The 23,033-nt window shown below is 34.5% G+C and overlaps 1 protein-coding gene and 1 long non-coding RNA gene across 10 annotated transcripts; both read right to left on the reverse strand.

The window, feature by feature from the left end:
- Window positions 1–15,140: 15,140 nt before the first annotated feature.
- On the reverse strand, window positions 15,141–19,403 carry LOC127119571 (serine/threonine-protein kinase PBL34). Of its 2 annotated transcripts, XM_051049828.1 has the most exons (6): window positions 18,739–19,400; window positions 16,668–17,005; window positions 16,440–16,575; window positions 16,207–16,343; window positions 16,009–16,132; window positions 15,141–15,896 (listed from the first exon to the last, which is right to left on the reverse strand). In XM_051049828.1, the coding sequence occupies exons 1-6, from the start codon at window positions 18,959–18,961 to the stop codon at window positions 15,379–15,381; spliced, it is 1,476 nt and encodes a 491-aa protein (XP_050905785.1). In that variant the 5' UTR covers window positions 18,962–19,400; the 3' UTR covers window positions 15,141–15,378. The 2 variants fall into 2 exon arrangements, with proteins under 2 accessions (XP_050905785.1, XP_050905784.1); XM_051049827.1 differs by having other exon boundaries at window positions 16,207–16,575; window positions 18,739–19,403.
- Window positions 17,013–18,731, reverse strand: LOC127119572 (uncharacterized). Of its 8 annotated transcripts, none has more exons than XR_007802883.1 (4): window positions 18,560–18,731; window positions 18,285–18,403; window positions 17,996–18,117; window positions 17,013–17,694 (listed from the first exon to the last, which is right to left on the reverse strand). It is a non-coding gene; the product is annotated as an uncharacterized LOC127119572 (long non-coding RNA). The 8 variants fall into 8 exon arrangements; XR_007802884.1 differs by lacking the exon at window positions 18,285–18,403 and having other exon boundaries at window positions 17,013–17,543; window positions 17,590–17,694; window positions 18,439–18,731; XR_007802887.1 differs by lacking the exon at window positions 18,285–18,403 and having other exon boundaries at window positions 17,013–17,344; window positions 17,498–17,694; window positions 18,439–18,731.
- Window positions 19,404–23,033: the final 3,630 nt, after the last annotated feature.

Consider the following 23,033-nt stretch of genomic DNA (forward strand, 5'->3'; position numbering starts at 1 on the left):
ATTGATATAATGCTATTTTAATTAAATATTTGGGGTATTTTAGAAGGGTGTTACATTAGTGGTATCAGAGCATAGTCGGTCGAGTCGAGTCGTAATTATTCTGTTTCCCCTGTACGGGATAGGTGTTGTGTAACCCTATCAGTACTTATTGTTTTAGCTTGATTGGGTTTTCAGAATAGAGATGGCTGGAAGAGGTAGAGACGATGTTGCGATTGCTGAGGCCCTGGGTATGCTAGCTGGAGTACTTGGAGGGAATCTGAATGTTGTGGGAATGGGAGTTGCTCGTCAACTGAGTGAGTTCCAGAAGAACAATCCTCCAATGTTCAAGGGAGCATACGATCCAGATGGTGCTCAGAAGTGGTTGAAGGAGATCGAGAGGATCTTCCGAGTGACTGAGTGTGCCGATAACCAGAAGGTCAGGTTCGGTACGCATATGCTGTCAGAAGAAGCAGATGATTGGTGGGTTGCTACCCGCACTGAGTTGGAATCTGCTGGGAATGCTGAGATCACTTGGGCTGTGTTCAGAGAGAGATTCCTGAGGAAGTATTTTCCAGAGGATGTTAGAGGAAAGAAAGAGATAGAGTTCTTAGAATTGAAGCAGGGCAATCGGTCTGTTACTGAGTATGCTGCTAAGTTCACAGAGCTGTCGAAGTATTACACTCCCTATGATGAGGCTACTGGGGAATTCTCAAAATGTGTGAAGTTTGAGAACGGGTTACGTCCCGAGATTAAGCAGGCTATTGGGTATCAACGGATTAGAGTGTTTTCTGATTTGGTTGACTGTTGCAGGATTTTTGAACAGGATACCAAGGCCAGAGCGGAAAGCTATCAGCAGAGGGTTGATAGGAAAGGCAAGAATCAGAATGATCGTGGGAAACCGTATGCAGCTGGCAAAGGTTTCCAGAGACAGAGTGGGATGAAGAGGCCTAGTGGGGAAGACTCTAGTGCCCCTGCTAAGTGTTTCAGATGTGGTCAGGCTGGACATCGTGTCCATGAGTGTACCAGTGCTGAGAAGAAGTGTTTCAAGTGTGGAAAAGGTGGTCACTTGGCTGCAGAGTGCCGGTTGAAGACTGTGACTTGTTTCAACTGTGGAGAAGTGGGTCATATCAGTCCACAGTGTCCTAAGCCGAAGAAAGAGAACCAGTCGGGAGGCAAGGTTTTTGCTTTATCGGGTTCGGAGACTTCTGCAGATGATCGTTTGATCCGAGGTACGTGTTATATTAATGGCTTTCCTCTTGTAGCTATTATTGACATAGGTGCGACTCATTCCTTTATATCTTTGGATTGTGCTGTGAAACTTAAGTTAGAGATATCTGAGATGCAGGGAAGTATGGTGATTGATACTCCTGCGAAGGGTTCAGTGACTACTACTTCAGTTTGTTTAAATTGTCCTTTGAGTATTTTTGGTAGAGACTTTGGAATGGACCTAGTGTGTCTTCCACTTGTGCAGATTGATGTTATTCTGGGTATGAACTGGTTGGTGTTTAACCGAGTCTATATTAATTGTTTTGATAAGATTGTGATCTTTCCTGAGATTGAGGAAGGGAAGAGTTTGTTTCTATCTGCAAGGCAGGTGAATGAAGCAGTAGCAGATGGGACAGAGTTGTTTATGTTGTTAGCGACTTTGGAGGCTAAAGATAAACTTGTGATTTGCGATCTAGCTGTGGTGTGTGATTTTCCTGATGTGTTTCCTGAAGAAGTGAATGAATTACCGCAAGAGCGTGAAGTTGAGTTCTCGATTAATTTGGTACCTGGTACTAGGCCGGTGTCAATGGCTCCGTACCGTATGTCTGCTGTTGAGTTAACTGAATTGAAGAGTCAGCTGGAAGATCTGTTGGATAAGAAATTTATTCGTCCGAGTGTGTCACCGTGAGGTGCACCAGTGTTATTGGTTAAGAAGAAAGAAGGTACTATGAGGTTGTGTGTGGACTACAGGCAACTGAATAAAGTGACGATCAAGAATCGGTATCCTTTGCCGAGGATTGATGATTTGATGGATCAGTTGGTTGGTGCGAGTGTGTTCAGCAAAATAGATTTGAGGTCGGGATATCATCAGATACGTGTGAAAACTGAGGATATTCAGAAGACTGCTTTCAGAACAAGGTATGGACATTATGAGTATTCTGTAATGCCTTTTGGTGTGACTAATGCGCCTGGGGTATTTATGGAGTATATGAATAGGATTTTCCATCCGTACCTAGACAAGTTTGTGGTGGTGTTTATTGACGATATTTTGGTGTATTCGAAATCTGAAGAAGAGCATGCTGAACATTTGAGAGTGGTTTTAAGAGTTCTACGAGAAAAGAAGTTATTTGCTAAATTGTCCAAGTGTGAATTTTGGTTAGAAGAGGTTAGTTTTCTTGGTCATGTGATTTCAAGAGATGGTGTTGTTGTTGATCCTTCTAAGATAGAAGCGGTATCTAAGTGGGAAGCTCCGAAGTCAGTTTCCGAGATAAGGAGTTTTCTTGGACTTGCAGGTTATTATAGGAAATTTATTGAGGGATTTTCTAAGTTGGCGTTACCGTTGACGATGTTGACTAGAAAGGGGCAAGCGTTTGTTTGGGACTCAAAATGTGAAGAAGGTTTCCAAGAGTTAAAGAGAAGGTTAACTACTGCTCCTATTCTGATATTACCGAGTCCGTCAGAACCATTTGAGGTTTACTATGATGCTTCATTGTTGGGTTTGGGTGGTGTGTTAATGCAGAATAAGCAGGTTATAGCTTATGCTTTGAGACAGCTGAGGGTTCATGAGAGGAACTATCCGACACACGATTTAGAGTTGGCAGCTGTGGTATTTGTTCTGAAGTTATGGAGGCATTACTTGTACGGGTCAAGATTTGAGGTTTTCAGTGACCATAAAAGTTTAAAGTATTTGTTTGATCAGAAAGAGCTGAATATGAGACAGAGGAGATGGTTAGAGTTTCTGAAGGATTATGACTTTGGTTTGAATTACCATCCGGGTAAAGCAAACGTAGTGGCTGATGCATTGAGTCGGAAATCATTGCATATGTCTATGTTAATGGTTAAAGAATTGGATTTAATTGAACAGTTTAGAGACTTGAGTTTGGTGTGTGAGAGTACTCGCAATAGTGTTAAATTGGGAATGTTGAAGTTAACAAGTGGTATTTTGGATGAGATTAGAGAGGGTCAGAAATCCGATGTGCTTTTGGTGGACAAGTTGACTCTAGTGAATCAAGGTCAAGGTGGTGAATTCAGAGTTGATGAGAATGGTGTTTTGAAATTTGGTAATCGGGTGTGTATTCCGGATGTTACCGAGCTTAAGAAGAGTATTCTTGAGGAAGGACATCGTAGTGGCCTGAGTATTCATCCTGGAGCTACGAAGATGTATCATGATTTGAAAAAGTTATTTTGGTGGCCGGGAATGAAAAGAGAAATTGCGAGTTTTGTTTATTCTTGTTTGACTTGTCAGAAGTCAAAGATTGAGCATCAGAAGCCGTCTGGGCTAATGCAACCGTTGGCTATTCCAGAGTGGAAGTGGGATAGTATCAGTATGGATTTTGTTTCTGGTTTACCGAGGATAATTAAGAATTTTGAAGCTATTTGGGTGATTGTTGACAGATTGACAAAATCGGCTCATTTCATTCCGATCAGAATGGATTATCCGTTAGAGCGATTAGCTGAGTTGTATATTGAGAAAATTGTAAGTTTGCATGGTATTCCGTCGAGTATTGTTTCGGACAGAGATCCTAGATTTACATCGAAGTTCTGGGAAGGTTTGCAGAGGGCTTTGGGAACTAAGCTGAGATTGAGTTCTGCATATCATCCGCAGACTGATGGTCAGACTGAGAGGACGATTTAGTCATTGGAAGATCTTTTGAGGGCTTGTGTTTTGGAAAAGGGAGGTGCTTGGGATTGTTATTTGCCTTTGATTGAGTTTACCTACAACAATAGTTTTCATTCGAGCATTGGTATGGCACCGTTTGAAGCTTTGTATGGTAGGAGATGTCGGACACCTTTATGTTGGTATGAGTCCGGTGAGAGTGTTGTGGTTGGACCGGAGATTGTTCAACAGACTACAGAAAAGATTAAGATGATTCAGGAGAAGATGAGAATTGCTCAGAGTCGTCAGAAGAGTTATCACGACAAGAGGAGGAAGTCACTTGAGTTCCAAGAGGGAGATCATGTGTTTCTTCGTGTTACTCCGATAACTGGAGTTGGTCGAGCTTTGAAGTCGAAGAAGTTGACACCTCGATTTATTGGTCCTTATCAGATTTTGGAGAGGATAGGGGAGGTAGCCTATCGTATCGCTTTACCGTCGTCACTTGCGAATTTGCATGAGGTTTTTCATGTGTCTCAGTTGAGGAGGTACATTCCTGATCCGTCGCATGTAGTCCAAGTAGATGATGTACAGGTGAGAGATAACCTGACTGTTGAAACATCACCTATGAGGATCGAGGATCGAGAGTTGAAGCAGTTGCGGGGTAAAGAGATTGCTTTGGTAAAGGTAGCTTGGGGAGGACCAGCAGGTGGCAATGTGACTTGGGAACTTGAGAGTCAGATGAAGGAGTCCTATCCGGAGTTATTCGCTTGAGGTATGTTTTCGAGGACGAAAACTCTTTTAGTGGGGGAGAGTTGTAACACCCCGATAAAAATAAGATAATTATTTAATTTAAGTTAATATTATATTTATTAATTTGATTAAATAATTGGAATTATTGGATTATTATTATTATTATTATTGGAATAATAATTATTGGAAAATATATATAAGTTGGAAATAAGGAAAAAGGGTTCCATTATTTGGTAAAAGAGAGTTTACACGTGAATACAGAAAAACGACTGAAAAGTGGAAAAGGGCAAAGAGCAAGAGAACAAGGGTTGAAGGAAGGAAAAGCTTGAAGCTCAGAGATTTGCCGGATTAACTCAGGTAAGGGGGGTTTATCGTCGTTTAATGGGTATTATGGGTTAACATGTAATGGGTAGTGATAAACCATTGATTTGACTCTGATTAGAATGATGTATGCTGAAATTCGTGAAATATTGGATGAACGAAATATGGGTTATAATTGAAGGAAATTCGTAGGAATTAGATGTAATAAAGTTAGAATTGTGAAATCGAATAGAGTATGATCTGTGTTAGACAATATGATTGAATGTTGTGTAAAAATTGGACTGTGGGAGGTTAGATCTGAAGAATCTCGTAGCAGAGAAAACCATAGCAGATCTGGAATTCTGGTTTCTGGTCATACGCGTATGGCACTATGCAATACGCGTATGAGATGGTCTGGTACGCGTATGGCACTAGGCAATACGCGTATGGATGAGGAAGATGATGTTTTGAACGTGGTTTTGTCTCTGTTGGTACGCGTATGAGGATGTGGTACGCGTAGCATACGCGTATGAGGCAGGCAATACGCGTATGGGATTGGCTGAGAAATGGGTCATACGCGTATGGGACTAGGCAATACGCGTATGGGCAGAATTGTGATTTTTCTGTGTTGTTGTTGTGCAGTTTTTGGTTGTTCAGCTGAGTAATGTAATTTTAGCTGATGTATGATATAGTAGGGATCGTTTCCCGTTGTTTTGAGCAGTATAGGTATTAGTAGAGTGTGCTAATACTGTGATTAATTAGTTGACATGATATGTTGTTTTGATACATGTGTTGATGATGTATGATGGTATGCATAATGCTGTGAATGTATATGTTATGTATGCAATTATGAATGGACTGTTTATGGCTTAGAGTGTGAGCATATGTCCATTGTGGATTATTGTTGATGATTTTGCATTGCTAGGTGATTTAGCATGCATATTGTGGCCTTTATGGTGGTAGCTAATTCCCATGGTGAGGAATTAGTGAGTTAGTCATTATGGATTGTTGTTGATGTTTGCATGCTAGGTGAATTAGCGTGCATAGCATGGCCCTTGGGGTGGTAGCTAGTTCCCATGGTGAGGAATTAGTGAGTGAGTCACTAGGTCTCAAATGAGTGGGACTAGTGGGCTTGGTAGCCGTATCTGGATTTGATCGGTGAGGTTGAACTATATGTTCACGAATAGTCGGTACCGCATGCATGGAGTCTCATTGCATAATGTATGTATGGCGTTTAATATGAATGGATGTATTCCAATATTACACGTGTGTTTGTGTTGGTATTGAGTATGAGTATGAATTGTGTTGGTATTGAGTATGATAATTGAGTTGATGTGCCGTTACTGAATGTGTGATATGATTAGGGTGATTAATGTGTTATTTACTTAGCATTACATAATATTTTATAATGCTTATTATATCGATTGAGGAACTCACCCTTACAACTATGTTTTCAGGTAACGAGCAGTGATTGAGTAGAAGCTAGTCCTTGGAGTCTAGTGTAGTCTCCTTAGTGGGTCATGCTCTGATAGATGTAACATCGGGACGGGATGTTTTACCTTGTTAAATAATTTTACATGTAATGTGTTACATGTTTTGCATGATTGATTTGATTTCTATCCGCTGCGTATTGTGCAAATGCTTTATGTTTTGAATTAATAAAAGAGCATGACAGTTATTTGGTGAATGGTGTGAAATGATTGTGTGACACCCTTAATTGCATAATTACTCTGATTGATATAATGCTATTTTAATTAAATATTTGGGGTATTTTAGAAGGGTGTTACACAACCAATGATATCTTAAACCTACTTATGAAACTAAAGTTATGCCTGAAATAAGACGACCAATCCCCTCATATGCCTTCCTGCGATTTTCTGCGCTTTTCTCCCTATTGGACATATTTCAAAACTCTCATATTTCGCATATTTGAGTTCTTATTTTCCCAAAAACATACATGTCATACTCTAAACAGGTATATACAATGATTCGATTATTATTATGAAAATTCTCCCCAAATGGCACAAACATGAATCACCACACAATTACAAGGCAAGACAGAAATACAAAAATAAATCGTTACTCCTAACATTATACAAGGTATTCAAGAACATGACAGAGGGGTTTAAGGCAAAACCTTGTGTCCACAAACATACAAACAACAATTATATATTTTTGTATCATGACAATAAAGATATAGAGTAACACATCAATTAATCGACCTAAGGGTTTTGCCTAAACCCTTTGGGCCACATACAAGAACAAAAACATATAGAATAAGATGAAGACGATAAGAGAGTGATGACCCCTCACTATCCCTATGTTTAACTATTCATATATGAATAGTTCTCCCCCCTTACCTCGAATTTGCAGATCGATGAAGTTCTTTCCCTTTCAAATCTCTCTCCATTCTCCTTCCTAAGCTCCTTCTAGGTTCTATCTTTTTGCCTATTTTCACCAACAACACCTACTAACCAAACTCTCTCCCAAATTTTCTATAAATAAGAACCTAATTTCCATTTTATTTTAATTAACTCCACAAACTCCCATCAACTCTTACTAATTCCATCCACCTCCCTATTTTATTAAAAATCTACTTTTCTCCCTAAAGCCTCAATATTCTCATATTTCTCCATTATTTAAATAAATTAGTACTACAAATAACGCTTTTAACATCGCAGTAAAATAGATGTAATCTCGACTACTGAGGCGGCGTAACTAAGAGTGACATGAAAATATGCCACTTAATACCTCAGTTAATGAAAAACCAAGGGGTAAGTTATCTGATCATAGGTTCTAACCCCAACATCTGCATTTTTATTATTTATAAAGTTGGATGACGCTCCAAACATAACATCTTGGTTTTATTTAACAACTGAGGTAATGACCATATATTATTACATTGCTTTTATTTAAAAACTGAGGGGTGAAATTGTTTTTTATATATATATATATATATATATATATATATATATATATATATATATATATATATATATATATATATATATATTTCGCCTGTACCTACATAAATATATCACATAATACATAATCATATTTTGTAGATTTATGAAACAGAAACATTGTACCTGCATTATAGAATCATATCATAGAAGAACAATAGCTTACAACAAATGCAAATTCAAATTTGGACAAATCTTATAATTTTACAACAAAAATACATCAAATGATTAACAAACAAAAGCAATTACCAAAATGGAAAGTCTTGTAGGTTGTCCAAAAATTCTATGCTAAGATTTGTCACCGCTCGTTAAACACATATAACTTGAACAACAATTTAAATCAATTAGTATAATCAACAACAATATTAAATCTTTAGCAAAAGAAATAAACAATAGTAAAATGAATAATTAAAAATTACTAAATGATATAAAACATTTACTTGCTAGTTTCCCCACATTCCCTATTTATGATCACGGAGAATAGCATGCACATCATCTGAATCATTTTCTTTAGATGATTGACGTACATGTGTTGTGAAACAAGGAGTCTCGTAGTCAAAATCTTTATTTTCATCAGGAAGATATTTTCCTTGAAGTACAATTTACCATCTAGTGTTAGAAGGATCAGTGACATAAAAAACTTGTTTTTTGGTTGGGTTGCCATTATGAATGGTTTGTTCTTATAAGTTACCTTTCAAAGATCAACCCGTGTGAATCCTAATTCATCGGTTTCTACACGAGTGTTATTGTCAATCCACTTGCACTTAAATAAAGGCACTTTAAAAGAAACATAATCAATCTTCATAACTTTCTCAATGAACCCAAAGTAAGCTCTAGATGCTAGTACATGATTGTTATCTTTGGCACTAGATAAGTACATGGACTCAACTTCAACCATAACCCCACTATTTTGCATGGTACTGCGATCATTCTTTGATTTCGTATAGAATGAATATTTAATAATATTGTATGCACTCCAAGTCATTACATTAAACTTAGGCATAGATGACAACCATTTAATCGTCTCTGATGCCAAGTACTCTCTTCAGAAACACTTTCATTAAACCAAGTTATGAAAGTTTTGTATACTCTATAAACAACCATTTTTCATTCATCCGGGGTTATTTTTCCTTTATAAGACTTTTGTGAGTGGTTAAGTAAGGTTGAACTTCAGCCAGGTTATTCAATATATACAAATGTGCTTGAAGAACTACGTATTGGCTAAAAGTTTTAACATTTAAACCTTAAGTACCTCTACCATAATATCTTCCCTCATGACAAGACTCGGGAATTCCTATAGACTTAGCTTCTGACAAATACATTTTACAAAACTCAATAGCTTCTTTTGTGATGTATTGTTCATTGATCGAAGCTTTCGAAGGTGATGATTCTTTGTATACTCTTTGAAGATCTTCATGTAACGCTTTACGACATACATCCACTATGAATAAATTGGACCATAAATTATAATCTCCCTTACTAGATGAACAACTAAGTGAACCATAATGTCAAAGAATGATAGAGGGGAAAACACCTATAATTGACACAAGATAATTGCAGTCTCATGTTCCAACTCGTCTAAATTTTCAGGATCAATGACTTTACTACATATAGCACTGAAGAATAAGCACAATCTGGTTATAGTTACCCTTACATTCCTTGGTAAAATGTCACAGATAGCCACTAGTAGAAGTTGTTGCATCAAGACATGACAATTATGAGATTTTAAGCCAACTAATTTGTGATCATTCTCTGACACAAGTTTCTTCATATTTGATGAGTACCCTTGTGGAATTTCAATACCCTACAAAAAATCACAAACACTTTTTTTTTCTTTTTTAGACAGAGTGTGACAAATTGGGGGCAAGTATATTTTATTTCCTATTTCTTTTGGGGATAACTCTTGTCGAATACCCATCACCATCATATCTTTACGAGATTTCTTAGTATATTTTGTCCTGCCTTTAATGTTAGAAGTGTTCTAATCAAACTATCACATGCATGTTTCTCTGCACGCATCACATCAAAACAATATCTTACATCAAAACTATACCAATATGGAAGATCAAAGAATACCGACCTCTTTTTCCAACTATTTTTCTCTACGGGGTCTTTTTGTTTACCTTTTAGTTTCTTTCCAATGACAACCTTAATGTGTTATTATCTTTTATAAACTTCCTTCCCGGTTAAGGGCTTTGTAGCGAAATCAAACTCTTACTCTCCATTAAAAACCTTCCGCAATCTACGATATGGATGATTAGGTCTTAAAAAATTTAGATGCCCAAGATAAGCAGTCTTTTTCCATTTTGTAATTGGTGGTGGCATGTATCAAATTCACATATAGGACACACTTTATGTCCTTTGACGTTGTACCTAGACAAATTACTATAAGCATAAAAGTCATTGATTATGCAAAACAACATGGCACATAACTTAAAGTTATCACTTGTATAAGCATCATCAACATCAATGCCTTCCTCCTACAAAAGTATTAAATCTTCAACCAATGGAGTTAAATAAACATATATGTCATTCCCTGGTTGTTTTGGACCCAAAAAATCATCATTGATAACATTATATATTTGTGCTTCATCCACAACCATGGAGATATGTTGTAAATTGTAAGAAGAACATGCCATGACGTATAGTTAGTACTCAAATTACCAAAAGGATGCATTCCTTCGATGGCAAGTTCAAACCTAAGGTTCCTCGGTTCTAGTGCAAAATCTGGAAATAAGGAATCAATTTTATTCCATTGCAATGAATCAGCTACATGGAGAATTTTTCCATCACGCACTATTTTATTTGCATGTCATCTAGTATTCTTTGCATCATTTGCATTAGCAAACAATCTCTTGAACTTTTGAACTACCGGTAGATACCACATCACCTTGGAAGGAACACCCTTTCTTGTTACACTATCATCGTCTTCAACACCATTGGCATTCTTCTTGTAGCGTGACTCCTAACATCTCGGGCACTCCTTCAAGTTTTCATATTTTTTTCATATATAATATGCAATCATTATGACATGCATGTATTTTGACATAATCCAAACTCATTTTGAGCTTACTTCCTCCTCGGAGAAGAAGGGTAGTGGTTTTGAGTACTGAGAAACTTCTTTGTTCGCTGGAGAAGAATGGGTTCCTTTCGTTCGCTAGGATGCAAAAAGTGAATGAGACAAAACATTATAATTCTGAAGGAATAAAAAATTTCTTTAGAGTTTTTATCTCGGTTTTCTTCAACAACCAAGGGATAATATCCGACGTAAAATGTATAAAAAATAAAGGCACCTTTTCAGTTGTAAATAAAACATAAAATTTTAGTAGGTGGGAACCGAAGCTCAAACATTGAACAACATTTTACGTCGATTTTCCTAGAAAACTGAGGTTAAAGATAAAGTTTCTTTAAAATATATATATATATATAGCGTGCTCCAATTCATTTGACCTCGGTTTTTCAATAACTGTTGTGAAAGCTTCGTAATGAAATGTATTATTTGTAGTAGTGAATAAAAATCTAATTAAGTTATAGTTTACTATTAAACTATAACTTCTCACACACTAATTTTAATACCATAAAACTCTATCCAAAGTTCACCCACTTAAATTATTAAACTAAAAACACTTCAAAACTCTCTTAAAAATAAAATATTAAAATTGGGGTGATATAGTGATTATATGTCTTTTTCATCCAAAATTCCTAGCTCTCTCCGAATTTTGTAAAAAAGATTGTTTGCCAACGGTTTAGTGAAGATACATACTAATTGATTATCAGTATCCACAAATGTGACTTCGACATTGCCTTGAAGAACATGATCACGTAGAAAGTGATGTTGTATGTCGATGTGTTTGATTCTTGAATGCATGGATGGATTCTTTGTTATGTTGATTTTACTTGTGTTGTCACATCGTAATGGAATGCATCCAAGATCAAGTCCGTAGTTACGAAGTTGTTTCTTGAGCCATAGAATTTGGGCACAACAATTATCCACTGCTATGTAATCTGCTTGTGTAGTGCTAAGAGAAATACATGCTTATTTCTTACAAGACCAAGATACTAATGCATTTCCTAGAATGTGGCAAGTGTCACTTGTAATTTTTCTATCAATTTTACATCCTGTATAATCCAAATCAGAATAACCAACTAAATCACATATACTACCTTTTGGATACCATAGTCTAACATCGGTTGATCCTTTTTACACTGTGAGATGGGATTCCTTTGGATTTTCTTAAAAACGAGCACATAGACAAACATTAAACATAATTTCATGATGGATTTCCGTCAAATAAAGTAAAGATTCAATCATACCTCAAAATTTTGTGATATCAATAGAATCATCGGATTCGTCTTGATCTACATATGTTCCAGAACCCATTGGAGTAGTCATTTCTTTGCAATTGTCCATATCAAACTTTTTCAATAATTATTTGCAATACTTTGATTGGTTTATCAAGATGCCATTTTTTAATTGCTTAATTTTTAGTCCAAGAAAGTAGTTCATTTTATCCATCATGGACATCTCGAATTCTCCTTTCATCATCAATGAAAGTTCTTCACATAGGTCTTTATTTGTTGATCTGAATATGATGTCATCAACATAGATTTGAACCAATAAAGTTTAACTTTTGATTTTATTAATAAACAAAGTATTATCAACTATACTTTTTTCAAGTCCTCTTTCACAAAGAAATTTGTTGAGTCTATCATACCAATCCCTTGGTGCTTGCTTCAATCCATAAAGAGTCTTTCTCAACTCGTAGATATGTGAAGGATTCTTGAAGTCTTCAAAATTGGGAGGTTGTTTGACATAGACTTCCTCATTGATGTATCCATTCAAGAAAGCGCTCTTGAAATCCATTTGAAATAACTGAAAATTTAATGAACATGCATAATCAAGTAATAAACAAACAACTTTTAAACTTGTAACTAGAGCAAATGTTTCTTCCAAGTCAATTCATTCTTCTTGATTATAACCTTGAGCCAACAATCTTGCTTTGTTTCGAACATTTATACCATTCTAATAAGGGGTGAATTAGGTATTTTTATTTTTTTTTTGGTTTTTAGAGTTGAATGTTTCTTTATTTTTTGGTTTATGGTTAGGTGATGAAAGCAGTAAAGTGCAGAAAGTAAAGAATACCGAAAATTATACTAGTACCCCCTCACAATCCTAGAGTATGTCTAATCCCCTTACACACGGTAAGAGATTTCAATACTGTTAGAATTTTGTAAAAGCATAAACCTAACTTCTATACACAAACTTCTAACTTAATCACCAAGGCAAACCACCTTGGAATTTTACAACACAGAAAAAGAAACACATTTTCTTTTTCCAAACTTCTTGTTTCCAACAATCCTGGACAACAAGATACAACACACAAATATTTGAGTTTTTGATAAATATAAGTTTTGTGCAATAGGATAGTATAAATGCTAACAGTAGAATTTCTTCCCTTTCAAAATATGGTATGTCACAATATATAACTTTGAGTGCTCAAGAACTTTCACTTTATTTGAATATGAAAAATAATGCACAAGTTCTTGAAGATTGAAAATTTGACAGATATAGTAATATGCTCAGGAAAGAATTTTGAAGAGGTGAATTTTAATCAGAGAAAATATTTGTTATTTATATGGCAACACACAGGGTCGGTCCAATCATATCGAAGGTCCCGTTCTAATTTTAAAAATGGGCCCAAAATTTTAAAAAAATACAATTATAATAATTAAAAAATATATATTAAAAAAATAATTATGTATTAATTAAAAATAAATTTAATTATAATTATTTTGATTTTTGTAAGTATTGAGTTTTTATCATAATATTTCTTTCAATTATTGAGTTTTTTAAAATTATTTTATTTATTTTTATCAATATTTATGAAAAAAAATTAAAAAATTTAAATTTTGGGGCCCTCTATAATTTGGGGCATGTGCTGCTGCACATACATAGGGCCGACCCTAGCAACACACACCTTTTGAATCAAGACATAGCTCTTGAAAAAATATGATAATGTGTGATTTAAATGAAAAGAGGCAAAGAGTATGTGCCATGAAAAGTTGAAATGCGTAAAAGTATTTTTTCTGAAAAATTACCAGTGTCAATCGATTGAGAGGGATGATCAATCGATTGATCCTTTGAAACTTTTGAAAAAAATGAATTTCAAACTAGTAACAATCGATTATGCATCTCATGCAATCAATTGTTAGCCTTACAAAATTTGCAAATTCGTCTGATGACAAACGATTGATACTCTCATGCAATCGATTGTCTTGCTTAAAAAATGATTTTTCATTTTAAAATTTTTGAAAAAAATTCTAAGTACAAAATGCAAAGTCATGAGTTTTTATGATATGTCATGGATTGAGTTTAGATGGTTTGAGCACTTAAGATAATATATAAATAAGGAATATGATATTTACCATCTTATTCAATCATTCATCAGAGTCATTTGAGTAGCATCTTCCATTCTTTAGCATTTGATCATTGTCTTCGTTAAAATCATCTTCATTGAAGGTTTGACTTCATACATTTACATTTATTCATGTTGTCTTCTCAGAGATCACACCTTCACACTTTTCACCTTCTCTCCTCCTTCATAGTATTCGATCAAAACATCTCATATTTCCTTCGCATTCTCAACATGAGAGGTTTTGTCAAAGTTGACAGCATTTATTGTTTTCTGAACGGAAACATTGCTTTGTATATCTTTTTCTTCCCTTTTCTTTGTGAATTATTCAAGGTTTCTGTTTCATTTGGGGGAAATTCTTGAACTCCATTGGCAACCACCTCAAGTGTATTTTGATAACCAACAAGGCATTCATCTATTTGTTTGTGCTATCTTTCACAATTCTTATCATCAAGAATTGAAAGTGAGTTTGAATGACCATTACCACCAAACATGATACCAAATCTATGTTAAAGCAAGAGCTTGTTTACTTTACATGAAATTTCATGAGAGTGAAGGAATAAAGAGATGAAATTGAAATAGAAAAAATAGTGAAGTGTATTCTATATTGAACGAATGCCAGCCGCCAATACATTATGTTCTTACACCTTTTATAAAATAGCTCAAGGACTAACTAACTTTAGAAGTTAATAACTAACTATAAGTTGGTTATAACTACCAATAACCATGCTAACTAACATTTATATTGAGTTAACAAACAACCCTTTGGAACGGATTCTTTTCACCAGATGATTGACTTGTAATAATATCAAGGTAGGGCATAACCCTTTGTAATATCAAGGTAGTACAAAACAATTATCAAATTGAGTTTGAATTTTAACAATTAGAATATACTATGCTATAAAGCATAAAGAGCACCTTATAGTTTAAATGTGACTAAAAAAACCCTGTAGTAGATAATAAAGCAACTAACATAAATTAATACAATAATAAAGTTCCTTTCTCATCTTTCTATAAACAAAAGCCTATGATTAATTTTAAGAGCCAAATGTTTAGCTTCATACACAAGCAAAGCCTAAAGAAATCAAGAAATGACATTTCCAAAGGTAAAATAATATTTCAATATTTCCAAACAGCCTGAAGAGACAGAGATGGAAAATTTTCACCAGCTCTATGATTTGCCATTAGGTTTAGGTGATTGTTGGGGAAACTTGTGGTGATAGGGAGATACATGAGTACCATTCGGTATCGAAAGGCTCCTTCTTTGTTGTCCATTCCGAGCGAGCGATGCTCCTTGTACATGCGCGCTTCTAGTGTTTGGACTCGCTCCAAACCGATCGGCTTGCATTGTTTGGAAATAGTATGACGAGCTTGCCATGTCTTTAAGGTTTGGAAGAGGCTTTAAAGCTTCCACGACTTCACTCATTAGGGGTCTCGCTTTTGGATCTCTGCTTAGACAGTGGGCGGCTAGTTGCGCAGCTTTCTGAGCTCCTTTTACAGAAAAGTGACCTTCGAGACGAGGGTCTATTAACCGGTAGAACCTTCTTCGTTCTCCTAGATGCGGTCGAGCCCATTCGACAAGGTTGTGTTCACCGTTGGGTCGGTGTTTGTCCATAGATCTTCTGCCAGTTAACATCTCAAGTAGTACGACTCCGAAACTGTACACGTCACTTTTGGATGTAAGATGACCTGCCAGTATCACACAAGAGTGAATATAAAAATATTATATAGATAAGCACTTATATGATAAACGCTTACACTATAAGCACTTAAATAAGTTGTTTATCCAATCAGGGCTTACCTGTCATGACATATTCTGGTGCTGCGTAACCATAGGTTCCCATTACTCGAGTAGACACGTGGGTTTTATCACCTTCTGGACCATCTTTGGCAAGACCAAAGTCTGAGAGCTTCGCATTGTAGTCCTGATTCGGAAAAATATTAGACCGACAAAAAGATAAAAGAAAAATGTAATTTTATCGTAATCTTGTATACTTACCGCATCTAATAGTATATTCGATGTTTTAAAGTCCCTATATATTACTGGCCGTTCAGCTTCCTCGTGAAGAAAAGCAAGACCCTGCGCAGCTCCTAGCGCAATTTTCATCCTAATCGACCATGGAAGAGGCAGAGATCCTACATACGATATAATTTTAATTTGTATTTGAGAAAATTGATAAATTATATAATCGGAATTTTCAAACATAAAAAATATGTCATATCGTAACTTACTCCTAAATAAGTGATTTTCGAGGCTTCCCCGAGGCATGAATTCATAGACTAACAACCTTTGATTATCTTCGATACAGTAACCAACGAGTTTAACAAGGTTCTGATGAACTAAATCGCCAAGAAAATTTACCTCGGCCTGTCATATGATTCAGACAAGAATCATGATTAGAAAGATAGAGTTCGGCGATTTTATAAGACAAGAAAAAGGAATGTTATAAATATACAAACCAGCCATTCTTTATGACCCTGAAGCCCATCGTGGTTAAGGGTTTTCACAGCGACGGTAAGCCCTGTACCAGGCTTCACTGCAGCAGTTCCGTTTTCTTCGATCCAACCCTTGAAAACACAACCGAACCCACCTTCGCCAAGAAAACTCTCGGGCCGGAAATTTCTTGTCGCCGACTTAAGTTCATTGAAAGAGAATTTCCGCAGCCTGGAAGCAATTTTAAGCTCCTCTTCAAGTTTAGAAGTGGACGAATTGCTTTCTGCATTACTAGTTGTTGTCGAAGAGATTATCGGAGCTGTTGGTTGGCATCTACTTGTATCATTAGTTGATTTACTTTCAGCTAATGTGAAACCAAAATGATGGCATGGGGAACAGTATTAGGACAAGTAATGAAAATAACATTGTCGCAAAGATAAAACCTCGAAGAACATCATAATGAAAATAACATTGTCGCAAAGATAAAACATCAAAGAACTTCCATAAAGAACATCATCATGGAAATAACATTGCCGCAAAGATAAAACCGCGAAGAACATCATCATAATGAAAATTCCATTTTCGCAAAGATAAAACCTCAAAGAACATCATCATGAAAATAACATTGTCGCAAAGATAAAACATCAAAGAACATCATCGTAAAGAACATCATAATGAAATAACATTGTCGCAAAGATAAAATCTCGAAGAACATGATCATAAAGAACATCATAATGAAAATAACATTGTCGCAAAGATAAAACCTTGAAGAACATCATAATGAAAATTCCATTGTCGCAAAGATAAAACCTCGAAGAACATCATAATGAAAATAACATTGTCACAAAGATAAAACCTCGAAGAACATCATAATGAAAATAACATTGTCGCAAAGATAAAACCTCCAAGAACATCATAATGAAAATAACATTGTCGCAAAGATAAAACCTTAAAGAACATCATAATGAAAATAACATTGTCGCAAAGATAAAACATCAAAGAACTTCCATAAAGAACATCATCATGAAAATAACATTGTCGCAAAGATAAAACCTCGAAGAACATCATATAAAGAACATCATCATGAAAATAACATTGCCGCAAAGATAAAACTGCGAAGAACATCATCTAAAGAGCATCATCATGAAAATAACATTGTTGCAAAGATAAAACCTCGAAGAACATCATCGTAAAGAACATCATAATGAAAATAACATTGTCGCAAAGATAAAATCTCAAAGAACATCATCATAAAGAACATCATAATGAAAATAACATTGTCGCAAAGATAAAACTTCAAAGAACTTCCATAAAGAACATAATCATGAAAGTAACATTGTCGCAAAGATAAAACCTCGAAGAACATCATCATAAAGAACATCATCATGAAAATAACATTGCCGCAAAGATAAAACTGCGAAGAACATCATCATAAAGAGCATCATCATGAAAATAACATTGTCGCAAAGATAAAACCTCGAAGAATCGTAAAGAACATCATAATGAAAATAACATTGTCGCAAAGATAAAATCTCGAAGAACATCATTATAAAGAACATAATGAAAATAACATTGTCGCAAAGATAAAACTTCAAAGAACTTCCATAAAGAACATCATAATGAAATAATATTGTCGCAAAAACCTCGAAGAACATCATCGTAAAGAACATCATAATGAAAATAACATTGTCGCAAAGATAAAACTTCAAAGAACTTCCATAAAGAACATCATAATGAAATAATATTTTCGCAAAGATAAAACCTCGAAGAACGTCACCATTGTCGCAAAGATAAAACCTCGAAAAACATCATCATAAAGAACATCATAATGAAATAACATTGTCGCAAAGATAAAATCTCGAAGAACATCATCATAAAGAACATCATAATGAAAATAACATTGTCGCAAAGATAAAACCTCGAAGAACATCATCATAAAGAACATCATAATGAAAATTCCATTTTCGCAAAGATAAAACCTCAAAGAACATCATAATGAAAGTATCATTAACACATTTTACAAAGATAAATCCTCGAAGAACATCATAAAGAACAATGAATGAACAATAACACACTTCAAAAGCAGACAGTGATTACCATAATGAGTACTGGTACCGGTGCCACTGACTGAGGTATCAACTTTGGATCTTGAAGAAATGCAGCTACTAAAAAATCTCAATCTAACCCAACACCCAGTTTTTTCCTCTTTAATCACACTCTCATTCTCTTTATTCTTCTTCTTCTTCTTCTTACTCACCTTTGATTTAAACACATCCCAATTCTCAGCAACTTTACCATTCTCAGAACCCAACAAACCCATCTCTAACAAAACCTAGAAAACCAAAACCTAAACATAATCAAAACCACTCATAATTCAAAACACTATCCCACACACACAGACACACACCTCAATGCCCTATACTCCAACTACACCAAAATCACAACCCTAGATGAAAAATTCCAATAACTTTGCACTCCAAAAGACATCAAAACCTTGTAACTAAGAAAACCCAGTAACTGAAACCAAAAAAGTGAATTAAAACAGTGAAAAGAGAAAGAAGGAAAAATTGAAAACGGTAGATTTCGATGAAAATGGGTTTGGGATGTGGAGAGCGGAAGCAGAGAAAGAATGGAGAGAACAGAAAGTGAATGAACTCAGAAATCTTCGCTCGAGAAAAATGAAATATCGGAGATGGGGTCCTCGTTAGCAACACAGACACTGTACTGCTACTGCAAAACAAAACATTGGTTTTTTTTATTACAAACAAAAAACATTGGTTGAGTCAAAAAAACATCGGTTGGGTCAAAAATAAAACATTAAGAAATTACGTGTAATTGATATTTTTCTATTGTTTCAGATTTTTTATTGTTAAAATTTATAATGTGAATTACTATAAGTTTATAAAACAATATTGAGTTACAAAAAGGTCTATGAAAAAAGGTTAATACAAAAATAATAGATGTAGCCGGCTGAAAAGACAACGTAAATGCCTGCAAAAATGAATTTAAAAAAATATGTTATCATATAATTTTACATTGATATTAAATAAAAATTTACCGGTTATGATGCGTAATTTTTTTTTAGAATTGACACATGTCACATACTAAAATAAATTAGTCATATTAAATGTGATTGGAGCATATTTAAGAGTCGGTTAATTTTAATTTTAAAACTTAAATTTATAAAATATGTTTTAACATAAGTTCATAAAATTAATTTGACTTATAATAGTGACTATACTTTATTAAGTTTATAAAATATAGCTTTCTAAAAATTTATTTTATAAATAAATAAAATATTTAAAAATGAGTTAAATGTTTTTTTATCCTCATAAATATAGTTATTTTCATTTTTAATTTCTCTAAAAATTGCTTTTAAAGAATTGTCTCTCTAAAATTTTAGATCCATACAATTGATTTTTGATGTTAAATGACGCTGAGAGATGTCGTTGTGATTGATTTATTTTTCTCTTTTATTGTTGGTGTAAACGTGTTTTCTATTCTACCAAAAACTCTAAAACTCAAACCAAAGAAGATAAATATATGGGTAACTTGAAGAGGAGAACTAGGATGAAACAATGTCAATACCATTATGGTTTATCAGTTCCTCACAATTGGTGAATATGTTTTTTACAAAAAGATAAATATCTAATTAGCAGTTATGATATATTTATGATATATTGAGATTTAAAATATTAGTACATTAGCATATAAAAGTTTATTTTTCTAAATCAAAAAATATGAAATCATTCGATAGATTGGTCGGTTCCTAGTTCAACCAGAGGGTTCGCATTCAATCTTCATTGATTTGAGTGTGTTTGTTGCAAAATTTACATAATTACAATCCACCTAAAATAAGACCATGCTTCTTCTAACGGAGGATCTCTTAAAAATTCATCACCAACCAAACTCATAATATTCACACTTTTGCTTTAGGACCACATGAACAAAACTTAATTGCTTATCTGAGAAACAACATATGCTTCCAAAGCATATATACAACACATAGTTAATTTGCTTCGTGTTGAGCTAACTCAGACACTCGTGCATGTTCACAATGTTCTTGTTTCTTCGCTCTGCTTTCTCTTGAACTGTTCTACGAATAAGAGAAGTTGGGCCAAGATGCCAAGTTTTGTGACCTATGATTTTCTCATAGTGTTTGATGCATTCTTCACCATCAAGTTCAACGAAGCTGTTGACAGTGAGCCTGTTGCTTTTGATGCATTTCTCAAGCATCATTTCCACGAAACTTGTAAATATCCTTGAAAAATTGCTCACAAACTGTTTGGTGAAATGTCTGAGACCATTAAGGCATTTAGGGAGGTTTATAACCCCCACAACTTAACTAATATAAAACAAATAATTAATTTAATAAAAATCATACGTGTAAAAAAAAATACGTTTGACAATGTCACGTAAGCCTTCGTTAGTGGAAACTAACAGGAAAGACCAATTTTAGGGAAGGAAGAGTTTGCGATGACCATTGTTTGAAGAAAAATTTTAGAGGGATTAACATTTAATGGCATATTTATGAGGATCCCTGACATATTTAACCCTTTAAAATGTAAATCAGATATATCAAATTATATAATGAATATTATTAATTAATTTTAATTATTATAATTATTTTGGATCGATCAAAATAGTCTCATGTTTAAAAATTGAGACTAAGGTTAGTTTATATACAATATTCATACACTTCAATCCAAAGAAACGTATTTTTAAAAACAAAGTTACGAGGGTTCTCATACCTAAAGCGGACAATACTTTGTAACCGCATTGGCACATACCGAATGTCAACCGTAACATTGACGTTGTCTGTGAAAACTCAAAGTTTTTACCATGCTTATTAACCTCGGCTAGGCTCGTGAGAATAATCACACCCAACACTAATAATACCTCATAGTCGCACCTCGACATAGGATCGTCAGTATTCTCACACTCAAAGCAGACAATATCTTATAAACAAAACGAAACAAATTTGAGATCAACCAAAACGAAGATGTCGAATGTAAAAACTTGAAGTTCTTACTGTGCCTCTTAACCTCGACAAGGGGTTGTGGGGATTTTTAAACTCAAAATAGACAATACATCGTAACCACCCACAATAACGCTGATTTAAATTCGACAAAAAAATAAAGATGGAAAAAATAGTATTTAAATTATTTTTTATTAAAATTTTAAATTTTATTTAACAAGAAAAATTGGATTTAATTGCAATAACTAACTAGACTCTCATTGTATAATAAATTCAAATTTTAACCGACTTATTCTAAATAATAAATTATTTTTGTTACAAAATTATTTTATATTTGAAGTATTTACTTTTTATTATACTTCATATTATTTTTTATTTTTTATTCTTATAATTTTTAAAATTTCTCTTTTTAATATTATTAATAAAAAAATTGTGACTTCTCCCTGCCATCTAAAGAAATGAAACTCTAAAAAGAATAGTAGGATACCTAGGAAGAACCATTTGACACCCCATCCAGCTAAAAAATTTATACTAGACACTGCTAGCTAAATTGCAAGTTACAGACAAATGAGAAGTTGAGTCGACAAAAACACCATAAATAGGACACAAGATAAAAACATGTTCAACAATCACTTATCTCTAAATGAGAATCTATCAAGGAAAATCTTTCGAGAGAATACAATCACCTTAGAAGGTGCCCAACTATCCCAAATGAAAGGGAAAGATTGATTGCCTATAAATGAGGGATCACTTGAAGAAATAGAATAGGCCAAAAGAGAATGACAAGCAGAGGACATAAAGAAATAACCTTCCTTAGTAAGCTTCAAAACCCATTTATCTTTGTCTAAGGAAATTTTTTTCCCTCGAATGATTAAGAGAAAATTAGGAATGACAAGTTCCTCATGAATGAAGAAATCAATGATTATGAAGAACCTAGGGAATCCACCTCTCTACCTCTCCCACACTCCCCTTAAGATAATCAATGATTGTGAACAACCTAAGGAAATAGGGGTACACTCCTAACTCAAAATTTAGTCCAAAAATACATCTTAAACCTTGATCCAACATTCCTAGTGATACCGTTCACAAACCAATCAAAAGGATCCTCCTATTTATAGTTAAAAAGGGAAACGGTTTTCCACCAAGAGGATGAGTTCCCTAAGCTCGGGTCTCTACCATCCCTTAAAGAAGATAAAATAGTGACACCATAACGGGAAACAAGGATATCTCTTTAAAGATCGAAATCATCCGAGATAAGACACCACACCCACTTAGCCAAAAGAGCTAAGTTAAATGGACATAGATCTCTAACCCCCAAATCTCCTTTACTCTTAGGCATACACGCATCGACCCAATTTACCCAAGATATTTTATTATTCTCCTTTAATGTCTCCCCACATAAACTGTCATTGAA

The sequence above is a fragment of the Lathyrus oleraceus genome, chromosome 2 (assembly GCF_024323335.1).
Source record: "Lathyrus oleraceus cultivar Zhongwan6 chromosome 2, CAAS_Psat_ZW6_1.0, whole genome shotgun sequence".
NCBI classification, from domain to species: Eukaryota; Viridiplantae; Streptophyta; class Magnoliopsida; order Fabales; family Fabaceae; genus Lathyrus; species Lathyrus oleraceus.

Bases quoted from the DNA above. Each gene is read 5' to 3' on its own strand.
- LOC127119571 (XM_051049827.1), bottom strand. From the start codon at position 18,961: ATGGGTTTGTTGGGTTCTGAGAATGGTAAAGTTGCTGAGAATTGGGAT. The intron at 17,006-18,738 runs GTAATCACTGTC...GTTTCACATTAG, and splicing joins CGGTACCAGTACTCATTATG to CTGAAAGTAAATCAACTAAT. The intron at 16,576-16,667 runs GTTTGTATATTT...ATCATATGACAG, and splicing joins AGGGTCATAAAGAATGGCTG to GCCGAGGTAAATTTTCTTGG.